At 43.9% G+C, this 9,493-nt stretch overlaps 1 protein-coding gene across 1 annotated transcript; it reads right to left on the bottom strand.

Moving 5' to 3' along the window:
* Nucleotides 1-127: 127 nt before the first annotated feature.
* atp5f1e (ATP synthase F1 subunit epsilon) lies at nt 128-4,490 on the bottom strand. Its single transcript, XM_063041567.1, has 3 exons — nt 4,342-4,490; nt 3,076-3,199; nt 128-261 (listed from the first exon to the last, which is right to left on the bottom strand). The coding sequence occupies exons 1-2, from the start codon at nt 4,371-4,373 to the stop codon at nt 3,079-3,081; spliced, it is 153 nt and encodes a 50-aa protein (XP_062897637.1). The 5' UTR covers nt 4,374-4,490; the 3' UTR covers nt 128-261; nt 3,076-3,078.
* Between the last annotated feature and the right edge of the window lie 5,003 nt (nt 4,491-9,493).

Genomic DNA, 9,493 nt, shown 5'->3' with positions numbered 1-9,493 from the left:
GCATCTTTCAGATTTATCTGAAGAATAGAGGGACAAGTTACATTAGATTTTACAATCAAAATGCCCCAACACATTTCACTCAATACAAACACTCAAGTAAAAAAAAATTCCACGATCCATTAAAGAATGAGAGTTTAAATAATATCTGTATTTTGAATCAACATTAGTCAGTATTGCAGTGTTCAATTGCATTCAGCGTTCCAACAACAAGGACGATAACTTGTAAGAGTTTACATCTTCAAACTTTCAGGTCTTCAGATCCTGCAAAAACACAAAATTAAACAATTAATATAATGTAATAAATATTATATCTCTAAATCCTTTCAAAGTTATGATCAACTTACAGCACTTAGTTAAAATGCCACCTAACTGAATGGGGAAACTGGGAAAGATTAAAAGAATTTTATATAAAGATTTCAAGAGGACTAGGTCAATTTAAAACTACAGTTTTAAACCTACACAAAGAAAACCATGAAGGAATGAGTTTGGTCATAGCAGAATGGCACTATGTGAATGAATTAATATGCATGACAGCAAGAAGCAGTGGCTAAATTAAAACAAATGAACACACGCTTACTATAAATATATATCTCTTCAAGGGACTAAACCTGAACAGGATCAGGGGGTCCATCAACCCATGAATGAGACTGCCAGTCGTAGCAATAGCCGATACTCACTGCTGGAATAGTACCAGATCTAAGATTTAAATCAGAAAACTGGGAGCTTTATCCTTGAAGCAGAAACAATTAAAGTAAAAAGGATGAATAACTTTAGTAAATTCATGAATGTCGGACATTGTAAATATGGAGGATCTGCTTTCAGTGATAATTGTCAGGAGTTTGCAGATGGATTCAAAATACTGGTTAAACCAATGAAAGATGTCACATGAAAATAAAAGATCATGTTATTGCAAACTGAGTTGTGAAAAGGAAAATCATGATTGGTTAAAATAGAGTGAACAGACCATAATACACAGGAGCAGAATTAGGCCATTTGGCCCATCATGTTTAACATTTTTCCTGGAATGGCGATGGAGACAAGTATGGGATTACAAGTAAATGAGCAAAGTAATTCATTGGTTAGCTCCAGTAATGAGCCTGCATTGATACTGTGGGCCACACAGTCTCCTCCAGTACTCTGCAACTGGTTCCAGTTGCCCTAACCCCCACTGCACTTAATCCAAACACAGATTCAGACCATTACAAATGATCTTTTGCCCTTGGTCAGTGAAAGACTGCTAGAAGTATGAAGGAGTGAAACCTGCACATTTGAGGGGGAACTGAGAGCATTCATGAAACCATAGAGCAGCTTGTGTCACAAATGGGAGGAATGGAACCATTGCAGCTTCAATCTCTTTTTTTTTTAAATTGCTCTTTTGAACCCCATTTGAAACATGAAAGTTATATAATCAGGGAGGACCACAAAACACAGGAGCAGAATTAGGCCATTTGGCCAATCAAGTCTGCTCTACCATTTCATCATGGCTAATTTATTATCCCTCTCAACCCCATTCTTCTGCCTTCTCCCAGTAACATTTAACACCCTAACTAATCAAGAAATTATCAACCTCCACTTTATATATACCCATTGACTTGGGCTACACAGCCACCTGCGGCAATGAATTCTACAGATTCACCAGCCTCTCACTAAAGAAATTCCACGTCTCTGTTTCTTACACAAGGGGCCTAAAGGGACATCCTTCTATTTGGAGGCTATGCCAACTGGTATCCCCCACCATAGGAAACTTCCTCTCCATGTCCACTCTCTCTAGGCCTTTCAATATTTGATACGTTTCAGTGACATCCCCCACTTTCTTTTAGCACGTAAAGGCCCAGAATGACCAAACACTACTCATACAATAAACACCATTCCTGGGATAATTCTTGTGAACCTCCTCTGCACCCCCTTCCATGCCAGCACATCCTTTCTTAGATAAGGGGCCTAAAGCTGCTTACGATACTCCCAAATGCAATCTGACCAATGCATTGCAAGCCCTCAGGCATTACATACAAGAGAAAATCTGCAGATGCTGACGAGGGGTTTTGGCATGAAACATCAACTGTACCTTTGCTCCCCCATATATGCTATCTGGCCTGCTGAGTTTCTCCAGTATTCTGTCTGTTCCACAACCTTGTTTTTAATATTCTAGTCCTCTCAAAATGAATGATAACATTACATTTGCCTTCCTTACTGTCGACTCAACCTGTAAGTTAATCTTTCAGGAAAGGCACAACAATTAATGAAATAGCAACCATCGCAAGGATACAGAAGAACGCTATCATCTTTTTCATATTTGGATAAAAACATCAGCATTTCATAAAACAATTTATTAAAATCTTACTTCCACCACTGCTACATCTTTTGACTGGTATTCACAACCAGTTAAGCCACAGCACAAGTGGACCCACAATTAAAAAATGGACCACTCGACTTTAACTGGAAAATATTCTTGGATGGATATACCACTTCATAAAACAACTGCACTGTCGCAAACATCACTAACAATTTGCTTTTGCTAAGCCACTTTGAACATAAAAAGCCCCTGCAACTACAGTTGTGTGTGTGTATACACACACACATAGCGCCTAAGATTTTTGCACAGTACTCTATTTGTCAAGATGGAGAGGAGAGCGAGTTTGTAAATCTGGCGGGAGCAAATGATGTTGGGAATGGCAAGGAGGGGTATGGGACAGCTGGCAGAGGAGTGCCAGAGGGCAGAGACTGGTGCAGGTGCAGACACACTCAACCCTGAGACACCAAGCAAAGTAATTTGATTCCAAAGTAATTTAATTGGTTTACTGATCATTACACAATGTCTCGCTGGTGCTTTCGCCTCCCTCCTCTCTTCCCCAAACATGATTCCCCTCTCCCTGCCCCCTTCCCACTCTCAGTTCACCAGAGATCCTTATAAGAATCAGGTTTGTCATTACTCACGCATAATGAAATTTATTTTTATTTTTGCAGCAGTATGGTGCAATATACAAAATTACTACAGTAATGTGCAAGTCTTCAGGCACCCTAGCCATATACATGTGCCCAAAGCTTTAGCACAGATCAACAAAATGCATTACTTACACATTACTCTTTTGGCTTGTTGACTTTTACATTTATATCTCCTACTTTCTTAGCCTCTGCTTGGTACTGGGGTTTCAGAGCAGCCCGCACTGCTTGGGCACAAATACGAGAATAACGAATGTAACTGGAAGAGAACCAAGAGCAAACATAAATCAAAGCATTTCTTTGGTGTTAGGCTCAAATGTAATTAATGCTCCAACCACAAAAGCAGTAACTCCAATGAAATATACATGTTAAATTTGCTGAAGCTACAAGTAGTAAGATGAGGCTTCCAAGGTTTTATCTGGGAATCTAAATCACCTGTCTTCACCTTGCACCACTCAGATGGATAGAATTTTATGCAAAGATCAAAAATGATTTAATACACTGGAATATCAATTTTTACTGCAAATGGTGACACTGCACCATGTACGGACTAAGCTGTCTCGATGGCACGAAAAGCCACTGTATTTCAGCACTAGTGACAATAATATTAGTGTACTGTTCCAAGAGAAAAGATCGATACTACATGTCACCGAGGGCGCAGCAAAGTAGACTGATTTCAGGAAGGACGTGTATGCTGCGTTATATCAGGCAAAACTGACTACATACACTAGCGTTTAGCAGAATAAGACAGACATTATTGTAACATCAAATCCTTACATCATTCAACCGATAGGATGCAGAGGATGCTAATGTGACGTTAGAGGACTTCAGATCGAGAAGTCACAATTTCAGAATAAAAAGGCCATTTAGTGCCAAGGTGGACAGAAATAACTTCATCAAAGCGTTTGTTGCCCCAGATTCCAGCAAAGGCAGACTCCAATCTCTCGAGGTCTCCACACCAGAGGGCTGCGGCAGCAGTTAACAAGCTCATTCAAAAGAAGTCATCGGATTTCTGGACACGAAGAGAACCAAGGATGTGGATGGTAATGATGAGTGGCAAGCAGGCTCACGGGGACCCAACCCAACTCCAGCGCTTGATAAACTAATTCGGAAGTCAAAACAATGAAGCTTCAAGGGCCCTCTGTCCTACACCCTCAACCTCCTCTTTCCCTCCATCCCTCCCCAAACCAAGGACACTGCGCCCCGGTCCCCAGCCGAAGACACGCCCGGTGATACCTATAACCTCCAGCCAGGATCTCAAGGTGGAAGCAAGCAGCGCTTCACGGGCCTACTGGTGAAGGCACCGTGGGGCTGCATCCGCCGGTCCGACGATGGCCCCAGTACCCCCGACCCCAGACCCACCTCATCCTGGACACCCTACCCGTTCGGTCCCGGACCTACCTGAGTCCCGCCTGTCTCCAGTACGCCACCATTTTCACTCCGCTCCCTGTTCCTCTAGCCCGCGGTGAAGATGGCGGTAGACGTAGCGCGGCCGGCTGCGCTCAGCCAATCAGGGGCGGATTGAGAATATAGACCAATGAAAATATCAACTGCCGTCTAATGAGACCAATTAGCACACAGTCTTTATGGCCAATCACTTTCTTGTAAGTGCCGACCATACGGAGCGTGTACTAAATACACCAATCACAAACCAACATTTCCCGCAATCGGCCAGTCAGGATTCTTGATTTTTCGCTAAACCCGGAAGGAGAAGTTCAGTCACCACAGCTGGAAGTCTGAGGTTTTCCTACCTCAACAGAGTTCGGATTGAAGCAGAGGGACCGCTTCTCCGAGAACCATCTGTTGCAACAAGCAAGATCTCCCAGTGGCTACCCACACCGATATGCCTGTCCGCGGTCTCTTCTATTGCCATACTGAGGTCAAATGCAATTAGCGGAGGGGCACCTCACTATTTCCTCTTGGTATCCTCCAACCAGACGGCATCGATGTCGTTTCTCCCATTTGTAGTAACCCTCCCAGTAGTCTGGATGTAGGGTGTAAGTTGAATCAAGAATTAAAATTGGCATGTCGCAAAGGTAATGCTACAGTTGTTATGGGGGACTTCCAACATGCAGGTAGACTGGAGGAATCAGGTTGGTACTGGACCCCAAGAAAGGGAGTTTGTGGAGTCCCTCCGAGATGGATTCAGAACAGCTTGTACTGGAGCCTACCAGAGAGAACGCAATTCTAGATTTAGTGTTGTGCAATGAACCAGATTCGATCAGGGACCTCGAGGTAAAGGAGCCATTAGGAGATAGTGACCATAATATGATAAGTTTTAATCTACAATTTGAGAGGGAGAAGGGAAACTCGGAAGTGTCAGTATTACAGTTGAACAAAGGGAACTATGGTGCTATGAGGGAGGAGCTGGCCAAAGTTCAATGGAACAGTACCCTAGCAGGGATGACAGTGGAACAGCAATGGCAAGTGTTTCTGGGAATAATGCGGAAGGTGCAGGATCAGATCATTCCAAAGAGGAAGAAAGATCCTAAGGGGAGTAAGGGGAGGCCATGGCTGACAAGGGAAGTAATGGACAGTATAAAAATAAAAGAGAAGAAGTATAACATAGCAAAGATGAGTGGGAAGCCGGACAATTGGGAAACTTTTAAAGAGCAACAGAAGGTAATTAAAAAGGCAATACGCGGAAAAAAAAGAGGTACGAAGGTAAACTAGCCAAGAATATAAAGGAGCATAGTAAAAGCTTCTTTAGGTATGTGAAAAGGGAAAAAATAGTTAAGACCAAAATTGGGCCCTTGAAGACAGAAGCGGGTGAATTTATTATGGGGAACAAGGAAATGGCAGACGAGTTGAACAGTAACTTTGGATCTGTCTTCACTAGGGAAGACACAAACAATCTCCCAGATGTAATAGTGGCCAAAGGACCTAGGGTAATGGATGAATTGAAGGAAATTTATATTAGGCAGGAAATGGTGTTGGGTAGGCTGTTGGGTCTGAAGGCTGACAAGTCCCTGGGACCTGATGGTCTGCATCCCAGGGTACTTAAGGAGGTGGCTTTAGAAATCGTGGATGCGTTGCTAATCATTTTCCAATGTTCTATAGATTCAGGATCAGTTCCTGTGGATTGGAGGGTGGCTAATGTTGTCCCACTCTTCAAGAAGGGAGGAAGAGAGAAAACAGGGAATTATAGACTGGTTAGCCTGACGTCGGTGGTGGGAAAGATGCTGGAGGCAATTATAAAAGATGAAATTACGACACATCTGGATAGCAGTAACAGGATCGGCCTGAGTCAGCATGGATTTACGAAGGGGAAATGGTGCTTGATTAATCTTCTGGAATTTTTTGAGGATGTAACTATGAAAATGGACAAGGGAGAGCCAGTGGATGTAGTGTACCTGGACTTTCAGAAAGCCTTTGATAAAGTCCCACATAGGAGATTAGTGGGCAAAATTAGGGCAGATGGTATTGGGGGCAGAACTGACATGGATTGAAAATTGGCTGACAGAAAACAAAGAGGAGCAATTAATGGGTCCCTTTCGGATTGGCAGGCAGTGACCAGTGGGGTACCGCAGGGTTCAGTGCTGGGACCGCAGCTGTTTACAATATAAATGATTTAGATGAGGAAATTAAAAGTAACATTAGCAAATTTGCCAATGACACAAAGCTGGGTGGCAGTGTGAAATGTGAGAAGGATGTTATGAGATTGCAGGGTGACTTGGACAGGCTGGGTGAGTGGGCAGATGCATGGCAGATGCAGTTTAATGTGGATAAATGTGAGGTTATCCACTTTGGTGGTAAGAACAGGAAGGCAGATTATTATCTAAATGGAGTCAAGTTAGGAAAAGGGGAAGCACAACGAGATCTAGGTGTTCTTGTACATCAGTCACTGAAAGCAAGCATGCAAGTTCAGCAGGCAGTGAAGAAAGCTAATGGCATGCTGGCCTTCATAACAAGGGGAATTGAGTATAAGAGCAAAGAGGTCCTTCTGCAGCTGTACAGGGCCCTGGTGAGACCACACCTGGAGTACTGTGTGCAGTTTTGGTCTCCAAATTTGAGGAAGGACATTCTTGCTGTTGAGGGAGTGCAGCGAGTCCAGAGAATGGTGGATGTATGGAATGCTGTGCCCCAGAAGGCTGTGGATGCCACGTCTCTGGATGCTTTCAAGAAAGAGATGGATAGAGCTCTTAAAAGTAGTGGAATCGAAGGTTATGGGGATAAGGCAGGAACTGGATACTGATTGTGGATGATCAGCCATGATCACAGTGAATGGCGGTGCTGGCTTGGAGGGCCGAATGGCCTACTCCTGCACCTATTGTCTATTGTCTATTGTCTCCCTTGGCCTCGCAACCCGCCCCCTTGTTTTTCCTCATCCTTCTGGTCTTATTAGCTCTTTTCTATACCTACCGGACCAACCTGTCTCCCACATCTTAGCTCTCCTTCCTCCTTCCATGGTTTACTGGCCTCTTCCTTCTTCAGCTCCTTGTTAATTCAGCTCTTCCAGCTTCTCACATCATTTCCTCCACCCCCACTTCCCCATCCTCCTCCCTTCCTCTTACCTGGGTTCACCTTGTCACCTGCCAGTTCCTGCTCCTCTCCTCCTCCTCCTCCTCCATCCTTTTATGGAGTTGTTTTAGTATTGTCACATGTACTGAGACACAGTGGAAAAACTTGTCTTGCTTAATGTTCCTACAGATCAAATCATTGCACATTGCATTGAGGTAGAGAGAGGTAAAACAATAAATTGGACAACTATATGGACAGGAAAGGAATGGAGGGTTATCGGCTGAGTGCAGGTCAGTGGAACTAGGTGAGAGTAGGAATTTGGCACGGACTAGAAGGGCCAAAATGGCCTGTTTCCATGCTGTAATTGTTATATGGTTATAATAAGAAACTATTTAAAGATTATAGTTCTGCCCTCTTTCTTTCCGGTCGTGATGAAATGTCTCAGCCTGAAACGTGGACTGTTTATTTCCCTTCATAGATGCTGCCTGCCCTGTTGAGTTGCTGCAGCATTTTCTGCGTGCTTCCCATGGACATCCCACAGTGTTTGGGAACCAATAACACACAACTTATAAATGGCACAGTAGCACTCTAGTGAGATTCTTTTATAGAGGGAAAAATAAGATTGTTTTGTTTTTAGAAAAGGTGTTCCCTTAAGAACATACAGCCTTCATTTGGACTGCTGCTTTGTCCATACTTTTATTAATAATACACCCTAATTTGGTCTTCTATGAATGTCTGTTCAAGATCAAAGTCAGGGATCCCAAAAAGAAAATTTGATAACTCAAACTTTTCACCAACTTTCAGATCACTGGCCCCGATCGCCTCAATTTCACTATGGATGTCTAGTCCTATGCACTTCTATCTCCCATCTGGAAGGATTTAATTGGCATTTTATCCCCCGTGTTTCAGTCCCTTCCCACTTTCATCGGTAACACTTCACATGCTCACAATCTCTTCAACAACTTTCAGTTCCCTGGCACCGATCGCTTCATTTTCACATGGATGTTCAGTGTCTATACACTTCTAGCCCCATCAGGAAGGTGTTAAAGCTCTCCGCTTCATACTAGACAACAAACGTAACCATTTCCCCTCCACCACCACCTTCCTCCTCTGGTAGAACAAGTTCTCACGTTCAACAATTTCTCTTTCAGCTCCTCCCACTTCCTCCAAATCCATGGGCAACCCCATGGGCCCCAGCGATGCCTGCCTTTCCATTAGCTATGTGGAACAGTGCATGTTCCAAGCTTTCCCTGGTAACGCTCCCCAACACTTGACTGCACGATGCTGCTTCGTACACCCATGCCGAGCTCGTCAATTTCATCAACTTTGCCTCTAACTTCCACCCTGCCCTTAAATTCACTTGGTCCATTTCTGACACCTCTTTCTCTTTTCTCAGTCTCTGTCAGATTGTCTACTGCTATCTTTTATAAACCTACTGACTCTCACAGCTATCTTGACTATATCTCTTCCCACCCCGCCACTTGTAAAAATCCTGCAACCTTTCCTCAGTTCCTCTGTCTCTGCCACATCTGTTGTCTGGATGAGACTTTCCAGTCCCAAATATGAGGTGTCTTCTTCCATTCCCGCTGCCCTCACTTGCTTCTTCTCCATTTCCCCGACATCTGCCCTCACTCCATCTTCCGGTCGCCATAACAGGAATTGGTTTCAGTTCCCCTTGTCCTTGCTACCACCCCATGGGCCTCCACATTCACACATCATTCTCCATAATTTCCACCATCTTCTACGGGATTCTACCACTAAGCAGATCTTTCCCTGCACACCCAATCTCCACTTTCCACAGAGATTGCACCCTCCGTGATTCCCTTGTCCATTTGTTCCTCCCCACTAATCTCCTGCCTGGCACTTATCCCTGCAAGCTGGACCTTCAACCGTTCAGGGCTCCAAACAGTCCTTCCATGTGAGACAACACTTCACCTGCAAGTCAGTCAGGGTAATTCACTGCATCCAGTGTACCCGGGGCAGCCTCCTCTACATTGGTGACCGGGGGACTGCCTTGTTGAGTATCTTCACTTTGTCTGCAATAAGCATACTTTCCTAGTGGTCACCCATTTTTATTATACTTCCCATTCCC

The sequence above is a fragment of the Mobula hypostoma genome, chromosome 2, assembly GCF_963921235.1.
Source record: "Mobula hypostoma chromosome 2, sMobHyp1.1, whole genome shotgun sequence".
NCBI classification, from domain to species: Eukaryota; Metazoa; Chordata; class Chondrichthyes; order Myliobatiformes; family Myliobatidae; genus Mobula; species Mobula hypostoma.
This window is presented reverse-complemented; position numbering and strand designations above follow the sequence as displayed.

Bases quoted from the DNA above. Each gene is read 5' to 3' on its own strand.
- atp5f1e (XM_063041567.1), bottom strand. From the start codon at position 4,373: ATGGTGGCGTACTGGAGACAGGCGGGACTCAG. The intron at 3,200-4,341 runs GTAGGTCCGGGA...GTTCTCTTCCAG, and splicing joins TGGAGACAGGCGGGACTCAG to TTACATTCGTTATTCTCGTA.